Source organism: Struthio camelus, chromosome 14 (assembly GCF_040807025.1).
Source record: "Struthio camelus isolate bStrCam1 chromosome 14, bStrCam1.hap1, whole genome shotgun sequence".
Lineage (NCBI taxonomy): Eukaryota > Metazoa > Chordata > Aves > Struthioniformes > Struthionidae > Struthio > Struthio camelus.
This window is the reverse complement of record NC_090955.1, coordinates 14801297-14819229: the sequence shown is the minus strand read 5'-3', so window position 1 is coordinate 14819229 and position 17933 is coordinate 14801297. Positions and strand designations below refer to the sequence as shown.

At 69.4% G+C, this 17933-nt stretch overlaps 1 protein-coding gene across 1 annotated transcript in view; it reads left to right on the top strand.

Annotated features, from left to right (window-relative positions):
- COL7A1 (collagen type VII alpha 1 chain) overlaps positions 1–17933 on the top strand; it is a 46009-nt gene extending 28076 nt beyond the window's left edge. The window contains exons 57-120 of the mRNA XM_068907195.1: positions 109–135; positions 221–262; positions 914–994; positions 1155–1190; positions 1282–1317; positions 1395–1475; positions 1639–1674; positions 1933–2004; positions 2120–2164; positions 2349–2384; positions 2526–2561; positions 2964–3068; positions 3276–3311; positions 3507–3542; positions 3855–3902; positions 4063–4098; positions 4241–4372; positions 4630–4839; positions 4919–4954; positions 5180–5224; positions 5389–5460; positions 5706–5750; positions 6022–6084; positions 6164–6208; positions 6496–6531; positions 6781–6816; positions 7029–7073; positions 7590–7622; positions 7820–7882; positions 7983–8018; positions 8216–8296; positions 8423–8491; positions 8613–8648; positions 8855–8896; positions 8988–9032; positions 9172–9216; positions 9436–9471; positions 9620–9679; positions 9827–9952; positions 10069–10140; positions 10522–10557; positions 10672–10731; positions 10879–10923; positions 11000–11035; positions 11210–11245; positions 11344–11400; positions 11775–11846; positions 12080–12151; positions 12255–12290; positions 12373–12453; positions 12530–12583; positions 12772–12825; positions 12903–12965; positions 13167–13229; positions 13371–13487; positions 13592–13669; positions 13754–13807; positions 14083–14131; positions 14252–14296; positions 14946–15035; positions 15413–15508; positions 15829–15948; positions 16772–16951; positions 17052–17933. Coding sequence (XP_068763296.1) covers positions 109–135; positions 221–262; positions 914–994; positions 1155–1190; positions 1282–1317; positions 1395–1475; positions 1639–1674; positions 1933–2004; positions 2120–2164; positions 2349–2384; positions 2526–2561; positions 2964–3068; positions 3276–3311; positions 3507–3542; positions 3855–3902; positions 4063–4098; positions 4241–4372; positions 4630–4839; positions 4919–4954; positions 5180–5224; positions 5389–5460; positions 5706–5750; positions 6022–6084; positions 6164–6208; positions 6496–6531; positions 6781–6816; positions 7029–7073; positions 7590–7622; positions 7820–7882; positions 7983–8018; positions 8216–8296; positions 8423–8491; positions 8613–8648; positions 8855–8896; positions 8988–9032; positions 9172–9216; positions 9436–9471; positions 9620–9679; positions 9827–9952; positions 10069–10140; positions 10522–10557; positions 10672–10731; positions 10879–10923; positions 11000–11035; positions 11210–11245; positions 11344–11400; positions 11775–11846; positions 12080–12151; positions 12255–12290; positions 12373–12453; positions 12530–12583; positions 12772–12825; positions 12903–12965; positions 13167–13229; positions 13371–13487; positions 13592–13669; positions 13754–13807; positions 14083–14131; positions 14252–14296; positions 14946–15035; positions 15413–15508; positions 15829–15948; positions 16772–16951; positions 17052–17101 — 3942 coding nt within the window. The 3' untranslated portion in view covers positions 17102–17933. The remainder of the gene's footprint in view (positions 1–108; positions 136–220; positions 263–913; positions 995–1154; positions 1191–1281; positions 1318–1394; positions 1476–1638; positions 1675–1932; positions 2005–2119; positions 2165–2348; positions 2385–2525; positions 2562–2963; positions 3069–3275; positions 3312–3506; positions 3543–3854; positions 3903–4062; positions 4099–4240; positions 4373–4629; positions 4840–4918; positions 4955–5179; positions 5225–5388; positions 5461–5705; positions 5751–6021; positions 6085–6163; positions 6209–6495; positions 6532–6780; positions 6817–7028; positions 7074–7589; positions 7623–7819; positions 7883–7982; positions 8019–8215; positions 8297–8422; positions 8492–8612; positions 8649–8854; positions 8897–8987; positions 9033–9171; positions 9217–9435; positions 9472–9619; positions 9680–9826; positions 9953–10068; positions 10141–10521; positions 10558–10671; positions 10732–10878; positions 10924–10999; positions 11036–11209; positions 11246–11343; positions 11401–11774; positions 11847–12079; positions 12152–12254; positions 12291–12372; positions 12454–12529; positions 12584–12771; positions 12826–12902; positions 12966–13166; positions 13230–13370; positions 13488–13591; positions 13670–13753; positions 13808–14082; positions 14132–14251; positions 14297–14945; positions 15036–15412; positions 15509–15828; positions 15949–16771; positions 16952–17051) is intronic.

Here is a 17933-nt window from a genome sequence, read left to right as displayed (position 1 = left end):
CCTGGGATGGACACAGGGCCACCCACCTGTCCCCCCTGGAGCTGGCCCTGTGCTCCCTGGGGTTGCCCCCAGGTCCTGCTAACCCTCTTCTCCCTCCCCTTCTCACAGGGGCCTCCCGGACCCCCAGGACGAACCGTAAGCTCTGCCCTGGTTCCCCCTTCCCCGCTGGTGGGCCAGTGCCTGGCCCCGTAGGGTCTCACTGCCCCGCTCTGCCTCGCAGGTCGACGGGGGGCTCGGAGGAGCGGGAGAGAAGGGCGAGAAGGTAACGGGCAGCCCTGAGAGGGACGAGCGGGTCCCTTGCAAGCGTGGTGGCAGGGGTGCCTGCTGCGCTCCCCTGGCCGGGCTCTGGCTGCCCACGGGGGTCCTGCTGGGGTCCTGGAGCGCAAAACTCCTTCCCACCCAAAGCAGCCCCTAGCCACGTGGAGCTGATACGCAGCCCAGCTTTGTAGAGGGCTAGAGCGCTACAGAGGAGGTGTCCTATTGCAAGAGGGCTCAGTCCCGAGGCGGTTTCGGCCACGGCCTGTGCCCTATGGGGTGCTGGAGGGTGTTGTGGTCCTAGGCCGCGGCCGGTGCTCAACTGCCCGTTGCCCAGCTGTGCTGCTTTTCCTCTTTGTTGTGTTCACGTGACCCTCCTGGCTCTCTGGGGTGCGTTTCTCTGACGATCAGTAGCATCAGGGAGCTGTGCTGAGCTCTGTGCTGAGCTGTGCTGAGCTGTGGGGACCTCTTTTTCAGCCCACGCCCGTGTCTGCAGGCTTTTGCTGTTATCCCACGCTTAACCTGTACGCTGTAACAGGAGAGACGCTTGGTGTGCGGCTCGCTTGGTGCGAGGCTTACGGCCAGCTGCTCGCAAGGGCGACCCTGTTTCACCGGCCGCCGGGCAATACCCTCTAAGTGCGCTGCCCTTCTCTGGCAGGGGGACCCTGGGGACCCCGGCGAGGACGGCGCAAAGGGCGCCAGGGGCGAAGCTGGCTCTCCCGGCCTGCCTGGAGAGAGGGTAGGTCTCTGCATGCCGGTGCGGGAGGTGACAGGATGGGCGATGCTCCGCGGGCTCTCCCGCAGCGTGCGGGAAGGGTGTCCAGGCAGGCTGCTCCCGGCTCCCTTCATCTTCCCCTATGCGCCGGCACTGAGCACCGCTCTTCTTCTGTCTCTTGCAGGGCATCGAGGGCCCCCGAGGTCCCCCTGGCACACGGGTGAGTCCTGCCTTCCCCGCGGGGGGTTCATGCCCCGCTTGGTCCCTGCTTGGGGGCAGCACATGTGCTCACTTCCCTTCCCGCCCCGCAGGGTGACCCTGGGGACCGAGGCCTGCCAGGAGAGAAGGTAAAGGGGGTTGGGGGCAGCCCCACGGTGCCCCGTTCCTCCCTGGGCACTGCAGCCCTCACACCCGTCTCTTGCAGGGTGACCGCGGCCCGCCGGGGCTGGACGGCCGCAACGGGCTGGAAGGCAAACCTGGGCCACCGGGCCCCGCCGGGCAGAGGGTGAGCTGGGGGTGGGGGTCCCGCGGCCCCGGGGGCACCTGCGCTTGGATACGCTTCCCGGGGACCTGCTGCCCCCCATGTGGGCTGGCGTTGTCTCATAGGGTGGCCCTTGGGGACAGGATGTCCATACCAGTCTCTGCTCTTACATCCTCCTTCTCTGCAGGGCGATGCTGGGAAGCAGGGGGACCCCGGCCGGGACGTAAGTACCCCCGCCTAGCATGGGTTGGGACCACCCTGCTGGGGGCTTGTGGCGTGGGCAACGCTGCTAGCTCTGGCCAAGCGTGCTCTAGCCCCTGTGCTCCTCGGTCTGGGACGGGATGCTGGGACCATCCCTAGTCCCAGGCAGAGAGTGCCACCATCCTGAGGGCGCTGTCCCCAAGCCTGCCACAGGAGGTGGGTACCCTGCCACTGGGTGCCCCAGCGGGGCCCTGCCTCCCCCTGTCTCCTCTCCCCACAGGGACTGCCTGGGCTGCGGGGGGAGCAGGGTCTGCCTGGCCCTGTCGGCCCCCCGGGACCGGCTGGCCTCCCCGTAAGTACCCGCTGCTCCGGCCGTTCCCAGCCAGCTCCTTGTGCTCCGTGCTCCGTGCCGGGGTGCGCTGGGGGCCTGGGTGCTGGCTGCTCTCTCACTGCCTCTTTCCTCCCAGGGCAAACCTGGCGACGATGGCAAACCCGGCCTCAACGGCAAGAATGTGAGTAGGAGCCAGGGGGATCTGCCGTTAAATCCTCAGCCCTGGGTGCAGGAGACGCGTGGCAAAGGGCTCGCTGCGCTCAGAGCCTGCAGCGCCGACCCCGTTCTGTGCCGGCTCCTTGCGGCATCGGGACCAGCCCGGGGCTGTCGGGAGCTGGGTGCTGACTCCGAGCCTGCCTTTCCAGGGGGAAGACGGGACGCCGGGAGAAGACGGGAGGAAGGTAAGGAGCAGAGCCCTGGCTGGTCCTGCTGTGCCTGGTGGCACCTCCTGGCCCAGGCTCTCGCTTGGGCCTGGGAGCACCTTCCAGGGGCACGTTGATGGAAGAAGCATCCTTTTAACTCCTCTTTCTTTTCCTGATTAGGGAGAAAAGGGTGATGCTGGAGCCCCCGGCAGAGATGTGAGTACCATGGTGCAGAGGAGCTGTGGTCCCCCCCTCCAGGCCCTGCCTCACCTTCAGCACCAGCAGCCCTGGCCCCCACCGCAGCTCGGCTGCCCCCAGGCTTGCGGGAAGGCAGTGTTGGGCTGGAGGACACCAGCCTAAGCCCCTCCTCAGCAGACGAGACATGGTGTCCTGGGAGCCTCAGCTCGTCTCCTGCGGCTTCCCTGGTCCTTGGCACCTGCTGTGGCCTGGGAGAGGGGCTCTGAGATCCTGGGGCACAGGAGGGGAGCCCCCACCTGCCTCGCTGACCCTGCTGCTCCCAGGGCCGCGGGGTCCCTGTGTCGTGGGCGCTGGTGGGGTGTGTGCTCCCTGCCTGGGGCAGCGCAGACCACCCGGGGTTACACTTCTGTCTCCTGGCAGGGTCGCAGCGGTGCCAAGGGTGAGCAAGGGGACAGCGGCGTGCCAGGCCCCCCCGGTGCCCCTGGCCTCCCCGGCGTCCCGGGGCAGCTTGGCGCCCCAGGCCAGGTGCGTAGTCCTAGAGCCCCCAATGCTGCCCAACGCCAGACCCAGGAGTCCGGGCTCCCGCTGGGCGAGCAGGGCCGTGAGCCCGGTAAGGAGCAGGGCATGTCCCTGGGGGAGAGAGGCAAGGAGAGCCCTGCCTCATGGCTCCCTTGGGGCACTGCCCCATATCTGTGGCTGCTGGTGCCATCATGTCCTCTCTGCATCTTCCAGGGTTTGCCAGGCCTCCCTGGCATCGCTGGACCGAAGGTAGGTGACACCCCCCCGCCAGCCGTGAGCCCTCCAAGGTGAAGGCTCGGGGGTCCCTGTGCCAGAGATCGAGTGCTTGGGCTGTCTCGGGGGATCCCTCTCCCCAAACGGGCCCTTCGCTGGGCTGGACCCTCGCCGGGGTTGGCACTGGGCAGCCCGGCCCTGCTGCCCCCCAACGCCTATGCTGTGTTTCAGGGGGACCCAGGGGAGCCTGGATCCAGAGGGGAGCCGGTGAGTACCCAGCGCAGAGCAGCAAGCTGAGAGCACCCCAGCATGGTGGGAATTGCTGCCTCTGCCCCAGGCAGCTCCGCAAAGCGATGGCAGGGCCTCTGCGTGCCCCAGTGCCAGCGCTGCGGTTCAGGGCCGCTCCGTGATGCCCTGCCCAGCTCTGACACCCACAGGCCTCACGGGGGCAGGACTGAAGGGCAGGCTCCAAAGAACCCTGCCCCATGCTTTTTGCTGCAATGTTGACTCTGAAACCTACTGAGGGCAGCATCAGTGCCGTTGTAGGTCGTCTCATTCCCTCTTGCTCTGCAAACCTAGGGGCGACCTGGCAACCCTGGAGCGCGCGGTGAGCCTGGGACAGGAGTGGTAAGTTCCCCAGTGGCCTGCCTGACCCCCAAAGTAAGCTCCTACCACGAGGAGGTCAGCGAGGCTGGGACGTTATCCCTGGGGGACAGCGCAGCCTCCAGAATGCTGACGGGGCGAGCAGCCTGGCCCCAGCTTCATTTTTGATGTCCCTGTATTGCAGAACATCGAACATAGCCTGGAAGCCCTTGGCATCAAGGTATGTAGCCAGCAGCCCTGGGCCCCCGCTCGTGGGCCGGGGGCTGTTCCTGCCGCCTGGCCACTGGAGGAGGGACGCCTGGTCAGGGGGCTGGCAGGTGGCGGGACGACCCCCCTGACCGGTGGCTCTTTCTTGCTCTCAGATCTCCTCCCTCAAGGAGCTCACGGGTGCCTACGACGGGAGCTCGGACTCATTCCTGCCCGTGTCCGAACGCCTGCGGGGCCAGAAGGGCAGCAGAGGGGAGCCGGGAGAGAGAGGGCCTCCGGGCAGAGAGGTGCGCAGCGGCTGCGATGCTCACGCGCGCTGCCCCGCTTCCCGGTACCTGGGCTGGCTTTGGGCCTGGCGCAGCCAGCTTGGAGACCCGGGCGAGCCTTGGCAGTGCCCTTGCGAGCCACCCTTCTTCCCGGGGCCATCGCGGCCCTCCCGGTGCCTCCCTCCCGCCCTGGGATGCTCTGAGTGGCCAACGGTCCTGGGGTTTTGGGGTTCCCACTCCCCGACCCGGCTCTGGCAGAGCGGTGCTGTGTTTTGCAGGGCTCCTTAGGCTTCCCCGGCGAGCGAGGACCCAAAGGTGACAAGGGGGACCAAGGTGCCCCCGGCCCCCAGGGCCCCACGGGCCGGGCCGTGGGCGAGCGGGGCCCCGAGGGGCCACCCGGCCAGCCGGGAGAGCCCGGCAAACCAGGGATCCCCGGGGTGCCGGGCCGAGCCGGGGAGCTGGGGGAAGCCGGCAGGCCCGGCGAGAAGGTGAGTGCTGGCGGGGTGAGGGTTGGGGTGCCCCTGCCCACCCAGGCTTGGCGTGACGGGTGCCGCGTTGTTTCCCCAGGGCGAGCGAGGCGAGAAGGGTGACCGCGGCGAGCAGGTGAGCTGAAGCAGGGCCGCGGCGCCCCTTCGCCCCTGCCGTGCTGGTGCTGTGCCGCTGCCTTGGCTCGCGGCCGGGCAGGTCTTGGAAGGACGGGGCTCTGTGTGGGGCACGGGGACGCTCCCGCGGGGGCCGGGACGGGCCTTACCCCGCAGCGATGGCAGCGGCCCTGCTCCCCTGCGCCCCTCGTCCCGCTGACGCTCGGCCCGTTTGTCTCGTCACCAGGGCAGAGACGGTTCGCCGGGTCCCCCTGGGCCCCCGGGGCCCAAGGTAGGTGACGCATGCTGCTGGGGATCGTCCCCAAGGGGTCCGCGCCCCTGCTTGCCCCTCTGGTGGCAGATAGCCGCGTCCGCTCCCCCGGCTCGTGGGGCCGGGGGGCTTGGGCGTCCCTGGGGCGCCGGGGGCTGCCGGCCCTGACCGCGCTGTGCCTGCAGGCAGACGTGGCGGAGGGCAGCCTCGTGGGCTTCCCGGGCGAGCGCGGCCCCGCCGGAGCCAAGGGAGCCAAGGTGCGTGTGCCGGGACCGAGGGGCGTCGCGGGGCCGGGGCAGCGGAGGCCACAGAGCCGGCGCTGCCTGGCCTTGGTGTGCCGTCCTGGGGGCTGTGCATCCCGGCGCTGGCCCTCTGTGCCCGGGACGGCTAGGGCGAAGCGATGAGCTGGGCCCGGAGCACCGGGACGCAGCGGGGACAGCGTGCCGAGCTGCGGCGCCGGGGGAGCACGGGGCTGACGGCGTCTCGCTTCTCCTCCCCGCAGGGCGAGCCGGGTGCTGAGGGCGAGCGCGGACCCAAAGGAGATAAGGTCTGCGTGTAGTAAGTCTCTCGTGGCTTCTCCGCCTCTCTCTCGCTCCCGCGTGCTCCCTTTCTGGGCTCGGCACCGGCTCTCTGCTCTCCTCTCCCGGTCTCTGACGGCTGCGAGCGCCCTGGGCACGGTGGGGACCTGGCGCGCGGCGGGGGGCACCTCGCGTTGGGTGCAGGCGGGATTTCAGAGCGGGCTGGGGAGCCCTTGGCCGCGTGGGAGCGTCGCCGCGTCCAGCGCGGCTCCTACAAGCGGGTCCCTCTCCCCGATGCAGGGCGAAGCCGGGCCGCGGGGCGAGCGAGGAGAGCCGGGCGAGAAGGGCAGGGACGGCCTCCCGGTGAGTACGGCGCAGTCCCCCGCACCGCCCCGCCGGACCCCCGGCCTGGCACTGACCCGTCCCTGTCCCCTCGCTCTAGGGCCTCCCCGGAGAGCGAGGGCTGGCCGGCCCCGACGGGAAGCCGGTGAGTGGGGCCTGGGGGGGGCTGGGGGGAAGGTCCCACCATCCCACACCAGCTGCCGGCGGCAGCGGTGGGGGCGTTCACGTGCTGTTTTATATCCTTCCCTCCCATGCAGGGCCCGCAGGGCTTTAGGGGGCCTCCTGGCCCGGCTGTAAGTACCCCCTCGGCCGCGGGTCTGGGTGCTGCGCTCGTCCTTGCAGGAGTGGGGAGACCCGGCCTGGCCGAGCGGGGCTGCTTTGGGGGGCGCTGGGGTGTCGCTAACCCGCTGGCTTTGACGTGCTTCTTTGCAGGGCTTGCCAGGTTTCCCCGGCGTGCTGGGCCGCCCGGTAGGTGACTGTGCCACCCGCATGTCACTGTCCCCCTGCGCGTACAGCACCCTGGCCTCCCGGTGCTGCAGTGGGCTCAGCTGGCATCCGGCCCTCAGGTGTCCTGCTGGGAGCTGGCTGGGTTTGCCCCCGCTTCGCACGGGTGCTCGCCAGAGCTGCCAGCGCTGCCTGGCATCCCCCCTCCCAGGGGACGCGTCTTGCAGTGAGGAAAATCGGTCCCCTCACTGATTGCATCCTTCATCCCTTCAGGGCAACCAGGGAGACCCAGGACCCCCAGGACCTCCGGTGAGGGGATGCCCCCGTCCTGGGGCGCGTGGGGCTGCTGTGCACAGTGGCCCTGAGCTGGGGCTGGCACCCCACAGCAGAGGGCAAGGGGGGGGACAGTGCTGGGTCACGCTGTCCTGGCGTCCCCTCCCCATCCTGCAGAGCCATGCCACCTGCAAGCGTGGGGCTGGGGGTTTGGTGCCCTGGAGGTAACTTCCCCTTGTTCCCTGCAGGGCACCGCTGGCCCGCCGGGCACCCAGGGCCCGTCTGGGATGAAGGTATGTCGTCTCTCTGTTTGGCCTGGCACAGGGGAAGCAGTGTCCTGCCGGCGTGGGGCCCTCTCTGGTGGCTGACGGGCTGGAGAGAGTGTTGCTGGGGGTAACTTGAGGCTGCTCCAGGGAGCTGGGCTGGCGCAGCGAGGGGCTGCCGTGGGGAGGCGTGTAAGACAAGTGGCTGCACCCCTAGATGAGGATTTGGGAGCCCATTGGGACGTAAGCTGCTATGTTCTCAGCTCTCCTGGTGGTTTAGCCTCCCCTCTCCTGTCCGGGCTCTTGCAGCCGGGACCATGGTGGCCACAGGGAGACCTGGGCGCAGGGCTATCTCTCTCTTTCCTGTCCCAATCCTGGCAGCAGGGCACGTGGCGTTTCCTTGCAGTGTTTTGGGAGGCTCAGGGTCTGGGGAAAGCCCTTAGTGTGTACAGGGGGCTTACCCAGCTTGGGGACACGGTTGTGACTGTGGTGGCCGTGGGCTTGTGGGCCGGGGCGGTGGGACTGACACGGGTGCTCTCTTTGCAGGGAGATCCGGGGGAGCCTGGCTCCAGCATCCGCGTGAGTCGCTGTGCCCTCCTGGAGCTCCCCGTCCCCATCGGCGCCAGCCCTGACCCCCCGAAGGCAGCCGGCACCTTCCCGCGGGGACTTGTCGTTCCTCGGCCAGCCGAGACTGGGCAGCCCCTGGCTGGCCCCGCCGGCCTGGCTGTGCTGAGGGCAGCGCAGCCTCTCCTCTGACACGGCTGTTTGCGTTGCAGGGCTTGCCCGGTCCCCAGGGCAGCGTGGGGCTGCCCGGCCCGCCCGGCCCCCCCGGCCTCGTGGTAGGTGTTTGGGGCGCTCGGCAGCCTGCTCCTCGGGAGAGGGAGGCCCTTTCTGCTCCCTCGGCTGTGGCTTCACCTGCTGGTTGCGTCTCTCTTGCAGGGCCCGCAGGGTCCCCCCGGGCTGCCCGGACAAGTGGTGAGTGCACCTTTCCCGCTGCCTCTAGTCCTGGCTCTGCCTGTGGCATCCCGGCCTGATCTGGGTGGCAAAGCCAGGCTGCCGTCGGCGTGGGGTGCTCAGGCTCCCCGTGGAGCCCCACGGGAGTGCCAGGCGTGGGGCAGCTCGCTGTCCCCAGCCCTGCCCCGCAGCCCCAGCCCCTCTCTCGCCGTCCGCAGGGGGAGAGCGGAAAGCCAGGCGTGCCAGGGAGAGACGGCGTGCCGGGGAAGGACGGCGTGCCGGGGCTGCCCGGGAAGATGGTATGTTGTGGGACAGCCCAGCCTGTTACGCTGGGGACCCTGAGGAGTGGGTGCGCAGGCTCAGCCCGGGGTGCTGCCCCACCGGGCCCTTTGCAGCGAGGCTGACGGCTGTGCGGTTTGTGCCAGGGAGTGCCGGGATCGTCGGGCCCTGCTGGCCCCAAAGGAGAGCCGGGGGACGCTGGAGCCCCGGGGCAGGTGAGTGTAAAGCTCCTGCAGGCACCGTCCGGGAGCATCCCCTGCTCACCCTGGGCCAGGGGAGCAGGGAGCACCCCCGCCCCAGCTCTGCTAACCAGCCCCTTTCTCCCTTCCGCCCCAGGCCATCCCCGGCCCTCCCGGTGCCAAAGGCGAGAAGGTAAGGAGCCGTGGGCGCGACACGGGTGGGAGCTGCCACGTGGAGCTGTGGCTCCCGGCTCCCACGTCCAGCCCTGGGGATGTGCCGCAGCGCCTTTCCCTGCAAAGGGGTGCTGTGCCGGCATCCTGGGGCTGCACGGGGCCACGGCAGGCGAGGGGCTGCGGGGCCCGGTGCTGGCGCGTCTGACCCGCCGCCTGTCGCTGCAGGGCGAGCCGGCGCTGATGGAGGGAATCTTGCTGGGTGAACCCGTAAGTTGGCCCTCTCCATCTCTTCCCCTCGCCGTTCCTCTGCCTTCTGCTTTGCCAAGCAGGCCCTAACGCTGCTCTCCCTCCCTGGCAGGGCTCCAAGGGTGACCGGGGCTTGCCTGGCCCCAAGGGAGAGAAGGTGAGGAACGGCCCCGGGTGGCTGGTGGGAAGGGGCCGTGGGGGTGCTGGGCTGGCCCGCTGCCTCCCCGCGGCCTGGCCCAGTCTGCTCCCCTCCGCGAGTCATGCACCTCTGCTGTTTGCTTGTTTCCCCTGGCTAGGGGGAGCCTGGAAGATTTGGGGAGCCTGGAGATCCCGGGGAAGACGTGAGTAGGAGGCTAGCGGGGATGCTTGGGTGGGTTGATGCCATCCGGGAGGGTCGGGCCCGCTCCGGCTCCTCACGCTGGGGCAGAAAGGCAGCATCATCGCCTGCCTGATGGGAGCCCTGTGCCTCCTCTGCGGAGCCGTTTGGAGCGCGTGTGCCCAGCGTGGGCACCCCTACCCCGTGTACCAGCTGCCTGCCTCATGGCTCGGTGTCTCCACAGGGAGCCAAAGGATCGTCCGGAGCCAAGGGGGAAAAGGTAAGTGCCCTCTTGTCCTAGGGGGACAGGGTGTCCCCCAGGCTGTGGGGCAGCTCTGGGGGGCACAGTGCCCCTGAGGCCCCCAGGACGCCTTTTCTGTGCCCGCCATGCGGGTGACCGTCTACGTGTGCTCTGCCCACATCTGCAGGGCTCTCCTGGTGTCGGCGTGCGGGGACCTCCAGGACAGGACGGACCTCCTGGCTTGAAGGTGATCTCTGCCGCTGCGTCGCTGCGGCTCTGGCCGTGTCCCCGGACGCCTGGGTTCTGTCCCGCTTGGCTGACCAGGGAGAAACACGCTCCCAGGGTCTCCCTAGCGGCTATTTCCCTGGGCCCATCTTTTCCCTCTCTGCTCCAGGGTGACACTGGCTTGCCAGGCCCACCAGGACCCCCGGGCTTGGCAGGTGTCGCAGGGACCCCGGGGCAGCCAGGCCTGAGAGGAGACAACGGACAGCCGGGCCCGCCGGGTCCCCCCGGAGAGAGGGTAAAGGATACAGCTCTCGCCTGGCCTCACCGCGCACCCCCCCACCCACCGTGGGCCCTGGGGGCCGGGGTGTGGGGCGGTGCCCTCTGTGCCGCTCACCGGGGTTTCTCTCCAAGGGTTTGATCGGCTTTCCTGGGCGAGACGGCGCATCCGGACCGGCAGGACCGCCGGGGCCCCCGGGGCCAGCTGTGAGTATGGGGCCCCCAGTGCCGCAGCGTCCCCAAGGCTGGGGGACGGGGACGGCCGCCCGGCTCTCCCCGCGGGTGCCCTGGGCGGGGCGAGCGGGGCGTCCACCCAGCCGCGCTGCCCCCGGGCTGCCTGCCCCCGGGCTGCCTGCCCCGGGCTCTGGAGCCAGGCAGGAACATGCGCGTGAGCCCGGAGGGAGGCCTCGGGGCATCCGGCCCCGCCATCCCGTGGGGCTGGGCTGGGGGAGCGGCAGGGTGGCCCAGACCGCGTCCTCCCCAGGGGGGGACCAGGGCCAGCCCCCAACCCGGGGAGCTGCCGGCCCCAGCGGTGCCGGAAAGCCCCACGGCCGGAGCCGCTTCGCTCACCCGTCTCCTTCGTTTCAGGGGGTGCAAGGGATCTCCGGCCCGAAGGGTGACAAGGTAGGACGGGGGCAGCCCCTGCCTGGCGCGGAGCGGGGACGCGGCACAGCTGGGGCCGGCGAGAGGCAGCAAGGAAGCTAACAAGCTCTCGCTTGCCCCCTCGTTGCCGCGCAGGGGGACCCGGGGGTCGGGCTGCCCGGAGCCAGAGGCGAGCGAGGGGACCCAGGCCCACGGGTAAGTAGCGGTGGGGGGCGAAGCAGCCCAGCTGGGACCTCGGGCCGCTGCCGGGCCCCAGGGGCCGGGGCTGGGTCTGCGCCGGGGCGACGCTGGGGGTGCTCCCGTTCCCAGCCGGCTTTTTCACTTCCCTTTTTCCTCTCGCAGGGCGAAGACGGGCGCCCGGGCCTGGAAGGCGATCGCGGGCCGGCGGTAAATTGCCATCCCCTCCCCTAGCTGCACCCCAGGCTCCTTCCCTGCCTCACCGTCGCTCTCCTCTCTCCTGCAGGGCTTGCCTGGGAACCGTGGGGAGCGCGGGGACAAGGTCAGGACCCGCTCTTTGGGGGCAGGGGAGGCTGGGGGCTGAGGCACGCAGCCCCTGCCGACTGGCGTGCCCGTGGAGGGGGTGCTGCCGCCTCCCTGCTCGCGTCCCTGCCACAGGCAGGAGCTGGGGGAGATCTGCGCCGCGCAGGGTCTCACCGTCAACCCTTTCTTGCAGGGAGACATCGGGGCCATGGGGCCCAAAGGAGACAAGGTGGGTCCCTGTGCGCCTGCTCCCTGGGGCCGGGGGGGCAGGAGGGAGGGCTGTGGCGCTGCCCCCCCTCACCCCGGCCTCTCTCCTGTCCCGTGCAGGGCGATGCCATCGTGGTGGAGGGGCCTGCTGGAGCGCGGGGCAGCAAGGGGGAGCCGGTAAGAGCCTGTTCCCATCCCAGTTCTCCCTGTTCCCCTCTGTGTCACTTCTCCCACCCCATCCTGTCCCGTCCCAGTGGGCAGGGGCTCTGCTCTGCATCCCCTGGCCAAAGCCCCTGCCAGCCCAGGCAGCTCCTGGCCTCGCGAGGCTGATCCTGCAGCCCTGTCTCCAAAAAGCATTGCAGGAGAGATCCCTTGCTCTCACCGGCCGAAAGCCTGGGGGCGGCTCGCTGTGCTGGAAAGTGTGCCGTCCCCTCTCCTTTGGCCACCCCATGGAGGGTCCCTGCCCTGGGGAGGTCTCTCCTCCCCACCCCGATGCGCGTCAGTGCCTCTCCCCATCCCTTGACCCCCTCCCTCTGCTTCCCCCCTTGCAGGGAGAGCGTGGCCTGAAGGGCACAGAAGGGGACAAGGGGGACAAAGGGGAGCAGGGCATCCCTGGAGAGAAGGTAAGGGGCTGCAGGGAGAGCAGGGGGGCTGGGGCTGCTTGGTTCGGGGCCAGAGGGCTGCGGAGCAGACGATGCTGAGATGTGGAGGGACCGGAGCATGCTAGCGTCCCTGCGCCCCACGTGCTGGCACCCGGCGCAGGGAGCTGCTGGAGCCGGCCTTGGGGGCTGTCATGGCCGTGCCGTGGCTGCAGATGTCCCCGCTGCTCTGTGGCCTTCTCGGTTTCTGCTTGCAGGGGGCACGGGGCGAGCAAGGTGAGAAGGGCTCCACGGGCTTCCCCGGGGCACGTGGCCCCGGCGGGCAGAAGGTAAGGACCTGGGCAGCTGCCACTGCCACCACCGCCGGGGTGCGTGGAGGGCACGAGGCACCCCGGCGCCTCTGGCCCTGACCTGTGCCTGTGCCTTTGCCAGGGAGAAATCGGCGCATCGGGAGAGCCTGGAGAGCCGGTGAGGACCCGTGTCTCGGCCCCGGTGCTGCCCTGCCGTGGGGCAGGAGCTCTGCGTCACACTGTGTCTGCTTCTCCTGCAGGGCCAGCCAGGCCGGGACGGGATCCCCGGGGCCCGGGGAGAGAAGGGCGACATGGGGCCCCTGGGCATGCGCGGCCCCAAGGTGCGTTGGCCCGTGCGCGCTGACCCGGGCAGGGACCCGCGCGGCTGGGCTGGGCTGATTCCTCTCTCCCCCACAGGGCGATCGGGGCGTGAAAGGCGCCTGCGGCCTCGATGGGGACAAGGGCGAGAAGGTGAGTAGCTGCCTGTGGCTGTCCCCGGAGCAGGGCTGGGCCGGAGAAGCCTGGTCGCTGCCCGCAGCCGTTTTGGATCTCGTCCATCAAGCTTTGTTGCCTGGGGGGAGCAGGGAGATGGCTGAGGCCAAACCTCAGCCTGCAGCCACCTCTCGCTGACGGCCTCGTGTCTCTCCTGCCTGCTGTAGGGAGAGCCGGGGATCCCAGGCCGCTCCGGACTGCCAGGGAGGAAGGGCGAGCCGGTAAGCACAGCGCTGGCACCAGACGGGGGGACGGGGACACGCAGCCTATGACTCACCGACATTGTCTTTGTCCCTAGGGAGAGCTGGGCCTGTCGGGAGCACCGGGCATCCCCGGCAAGGAGGGACTGATGGGGCCCAAGGTAGGTCCGCAGGACGCTTGGCTCTGCCTCCCGTTGTGGCACTGGGGGAAACAGTAGTGCTGGGACTTCAGGACAGTCTGCAGCCACCCAGCACCGTAAAAACCCCCGGGGCGTCCCCTCCACCGTGACTGTCCCGGGCAAGGGCTGTGCACCCTGCCCTGGGGAGCCGCATCTGCCCTTCCTCTAACCTTTCTTCCCCAGGGCGACCGGGGATTCGACGGGCAGCAAGGAGCCAAGGGAGACCAGGGGGAGAAAGGAGACCGGGTGAGTAAGCCGCAAAGGCACAGGGCTCCCTCACTGCGTTCGTTTTGCCAGGGTCTGAAGCCCCAGTCCCGGGTGATGCTCTGGGGCCCGGCGGGTGCTGGGGTATCAGGGTGCCCGGCCTGACCCTCTGCTCTCCCCCAGGGCGCTCTAGGTGTTATCGGCGCCCCCGGCCCGCGGGGCAGCGACGGGGCGCCCGGCCCCCCCGGTCCCCCGGGCAGCGTTGGCCCACGAGGTCCCGAGGGCATGCAGGGCCAGAAGGTGAGTCCCCGGTGTGCGACGCCAGAGAGCGCAGCGGGGCTCTGGGGCTCGCTGGGGGCGCGGGGAGCCACCAGCCAGACCCCGAACGCGTGCATCCCTTGCAGGGGGAGAGAGGCCCTGCCGGCGAGTCGGTGACGGGGGCCCGCGGCGTGCCCGGCATCCCTGGCGAGAGAGGAGAGCAGGTTCGTGAGCGGGCGCCCGGCCCTGTGCTGAGCGTGCCGGAGCCCCGGGACAGGCCTCCCACTTCTGCCTCTGCTTGTCCGTAGGGCAGCCCGGGCACCCAGGGCCTCCGCGGGGAGAAGGGCGAGCCGGGCATGACGGTAAGGAGGCGCGTGGCACCGGCAGGCTGCTGGCCTCAGGTCATCGAGGTGGGAAGGGGTGCCAGATCCGACCCTGCCCGGGCTCGGCCAGCCACAGCAGGCTGCTCAGGGCCGTGAGCCGGCCGGGCTTGGACCGCCGCCACCAGGGATGGAGCTCCCCTCGACTCCGGGGTTTGCCCGGCTGCACGGGGAAGAAGAGTTTTCCTTGTACCTAATAGCAGTTTCCCTCATTGCAACTTGCTTCCTCTGCCCTGCGACCTCTGTCTGTCCCGCAGGAGGAAGAGATCCGGGCCTTCGTCAGGCAGGAGATGAGCCAGCACTGTGGTGAGCGAGCCGCGCGCCCCTCGCCCCGCCACCCTCCCACGCCGGAGCCGGGCCACGGCTGGGGTGCCGCCGGGGACCGGCCTCACTGCCGCTTAACCCTCCCTCTCATCTCTCCTGCAGCCTGCGGAGGCCAGCTCCCGCGCCTGGATTCACGTGAGCACTCAGGTTTCGGCATCTGTTCCTTCCCCTCTCCCCATAGCCCCGCTTGCGGCACTGAGCCCCCACATATGCACTGAGCCCCCACATATGCACCGAGCTCATCCGTGCCCAGCGGGTCTGTGCCCCCACATATGCACCGAGCTCATCCGTGCCCAGCGGGTCCGCGCCCCCACGTACGCTGCAGGTTTCCTGGGCGGCTGGAGGTCGCAGGGTCCTCCGGGAGCTCCTGTCCCTGTGGCCGGGGCCGGGAGCACCGGGCAGGTGTCCGCGCCATGAGGGCTGGCTGGGGCTGAGACAGTCCCCAGCAGAGCGTGTGAGAGAGGAGGAGGAGGAGGAGGGTCGGAGCGCAGCAGAGCTCAGGGCAGAAAGCGCTGGTGCGGCAGGTTTCTTGGAGGGAGGCGGCGAGGCCGCGGAGATCCCCGGAGGCAGGCGCAACGGGCCGGAGAGCGCGGCTGGCCCGGCACGAGGGCCGGGGGCTGCCGAGCCGCGGAGGGAGCCCGGGGCTGAGCCTGCCGCGGAGCCGGGGCGCAGCAGCCGAGGAGGACGAGCTCGGCACGGGCTGGGGCAGGGGCGCAGCGGGCCGGGGGCAGCCCCGGCGGGCGCAAGGGAGCAGCCAGGGCCGCGGTGGACGCGAGATGGGTGCTTTGTCTCCAAGGAGGCTGGGGGACTCATGCCAGGAACAGCCTTAACTTTGCCAAGGGAAGAGGAAGAAGCATCCGCCAAGAGAGGGAGCGCGGCCCAACAGGTGACGGAGAGGCCGGCGTGCCGCCCCGGCCCCGGCAGGATCCTGCCCCGCAGGCGCGCGTCCCGCTCGAGCGAGCCGGCCCGGGCTCCCGGCACGTGCCGTCGAGTCGGGCGCTGCTCCCTGCCGCCCACGCGGAGGCTTTGTGCGTGCGTGGCGGCTGTGTCCGTCCCCCTCCCCGCCGCCCTGCAGCGTATCCGGGAGGACCGCTGGACCCCCCACCCTCGGGGCTGTGTTTCCCACAGGCTCCTCTCCTCCGGCCGCAGGTGTTCGATGCCAGCTGCAATGGGGTGTTTTCCCTCCCGGAGGCAGGAGGGAAGTGCCCCGGAGTCTCCTCGTGTCCTCTTTGATGTCTGTGCCATCTCCTTCCCCCTTCCCAGGTCTCTTCCCCAACCATCCATCCTCCCAACCGTTCCCGCCTCTCAATGCCCATGTAGTCCCTGTGCTTAAGTTGTTGCACGCTGAGGAAGAGGAGGGTGAGTGTCGTCCCTGTGCTTTTTGCCTCGTAGCTCCCCCTTTCCCCTGCTCTGTGTTTGTCCTGCTGTGTCCCTGCCCTTCGCGCACGGGTACCAAGGGACGCCCGCCTTCCCGCGATGGCGCAGGCAGGCTAGTGTGCGTGCGTGTGCATGTGCGTATGCAGGAGTGCGTGTGCATGCATGCGTGTGCATGTGCCACGAAGGGGCTGTGGCTGGGGCCAGGCAGGCTGGAGGTGGTGGAGAGGGTGACCCGTGACTCAGACCCAGGCCCTTCTCGCCCCCGCGCGGGGGGCTGCTCACGGGCCGGCGTTGTCTCCCAGGGCAGGACACACGAGTCGTAGCTGACACCAACGACCTCGAGTACGAGAGCGTGTATGCAGAGGAGGACTACGACGAGTCGCTGGAAGCGGACGGCACGGAGCAGCCCCTGATGGGCGACGGTGAGTTTCCCGGGGCCGCGTGGTGCCGAGGAGGGTGGCGACCGCAGGCTGCGTGCCTCGATGGAGCCGGGCGCTTTGGCAGGGCTGGTTTCCTTGGACGGTGGGAGCCTGCTGCCCGAGGCAGGTTTGGTTGTGCTCCCTGGCTGGGAGCCGCGGAGATGCCCAGTGCAGCGGAGGGTCACAAAGCCTCCCTAGGAGCAGAGGCAGCTGCCCAGGGAGGGTCCCTGTGGAGGGATGCTGCTGCCACCACGTCCCCCTGTCACCTCCAGTCCCAGCCCTGTTTGGGGCCTGTGCTGTGAGCTGCCCGGTGCCTAGGTAGAGGGTTTGTCCGGAGCAGCGTCTTCACCCTCGTTCCCCGTGCTCCGGGCGGGCGAGCACGGAGCCGTCCCGTCCACCCGTGCCTCCTGCCCGTGCTCCCACCGGGAGCCCTTCCCGGCCGCTCCCGTCTGGGGTTTCTCCTCTGCCGAGCCGCAGCTTCCTAAACGAGCCCTTCGCTCCCTGTCTGCAGCCCCCGAGCGCGGACGGCAGAGGAGAGAGGCCGCTGGGAAAGGTAAGTGGCAGACCCGCGTGCCGGGGGCCCCGGGGCAGCGCCGAGCCCCAGGGCAGGAGAAGAGCTGAGAAACGACCCCCCTGCAGCTCCCCAGACAGGACCCAGGGCAGAGGGCCAGCGCGGGGAGAGGAGAGGCTGCCTCGACGCCTCTGGTCCGCCGCGGCTCCCCGGCTTCGCACGGCTCTAGCAGTGCCGGCGCGGGCAGGAGACCTCCTCACGCCCTCCGCTCCCGTGGGGCTGCATCCCCTAACCACCGCTCCTTGCCCCCCGCAGCCGACCCCTGCAGCCTGCCCCTGGACGAGGGCAACTGCCACCAGTACACGCTGCGGTGGTACTACAACCAAAGAGTTGCCGAGTGCCGGCCCTTCGTCTACAGCGGCTGCCGGGGCAACCCCAACCGCTTTGACAGCAAGGAGGACTGCGATTCCCAGTGCGGGCGCCGGGCAGAGGCAGGTAGGAGGCATGGCCGGTTCGGGAGCATCCCGCCCCTCGGCCGCGGCCGGCCCACCCTGCCCTGGGCCGGGCCCTGACGCTACCTTGCTTCTCTCCGCAGGTGCCCGCCGCGTAGCCGGCGGCAGCCCGGGAGGGAGGACGAAGGCGTAACGGGCTCTGTCTCGGCAGGCCGGGCTGTCCGCGGGGAAGGGCCTGGCTGCTCTCCAAATGGGCCTCGGCTCCCCTGGGAGAGCCACGCCGGTCTCCCCGCCGTCCCGGCTGCGCTCGGTCCCGGGCCCTGGCCGGCCTCGCCGCCCTCTTCCCACAGCGGCAGGAGCCGCGGGCCCTCTGCCCCCAGCAGGAACCTGGTGCTATTTCTAACATGTCTTTTTGTTGCTCGTGGGTTTTTTCCTTCCAAATCGGTTTTATTTTCCATTAAGGTGAAATTTCTATCAAATGAGAAACCAAATTCCCCGCAACCTTTTAACCTCCTTCCAAAATGGACCTTTCTCAGGTTGTCGCCTGTTTGATTTTTAACTTATTTGCTGCTGATGGGACGGCTCCTGGCCCCGCACGCCCTCTCCAGGGGCCTGGCCAGTCGCTGCGGGAGCAGAGCTGGGAGTTGGTGCGGTTGGGCTCCCCGGGGTTACAGCTGCTCGGTTCCTGCATATAACATGCTCACCCATTCTTCTCCTCAGGTGGATTAAAGTCCTCTGGCTCTAGCGCAGGTTGCAGGCTGCTCTCGTCTCCCTTCCCAACCACCTCGGGCCCCCAGAAACTTTGCGGGTAGCCCAGAGCCTACCCCGCTGCAAAGCCGCTTTGCAGTGCTCAGGCATGGTCCAAGCCAAATCTGGCTCTGGAGCAGCAGAGCAAAATGGGCTGCTTGTTCTCGTCTTGGCTGCTTGGTGGGGTGCATGCTCCCTGGGCAAAGCAGTGCCTCCCTGAAACCCCTTGCCTGCTCTCTGCAACCTGCTGCATTTCAATAAATTTCACCTTAATCTCA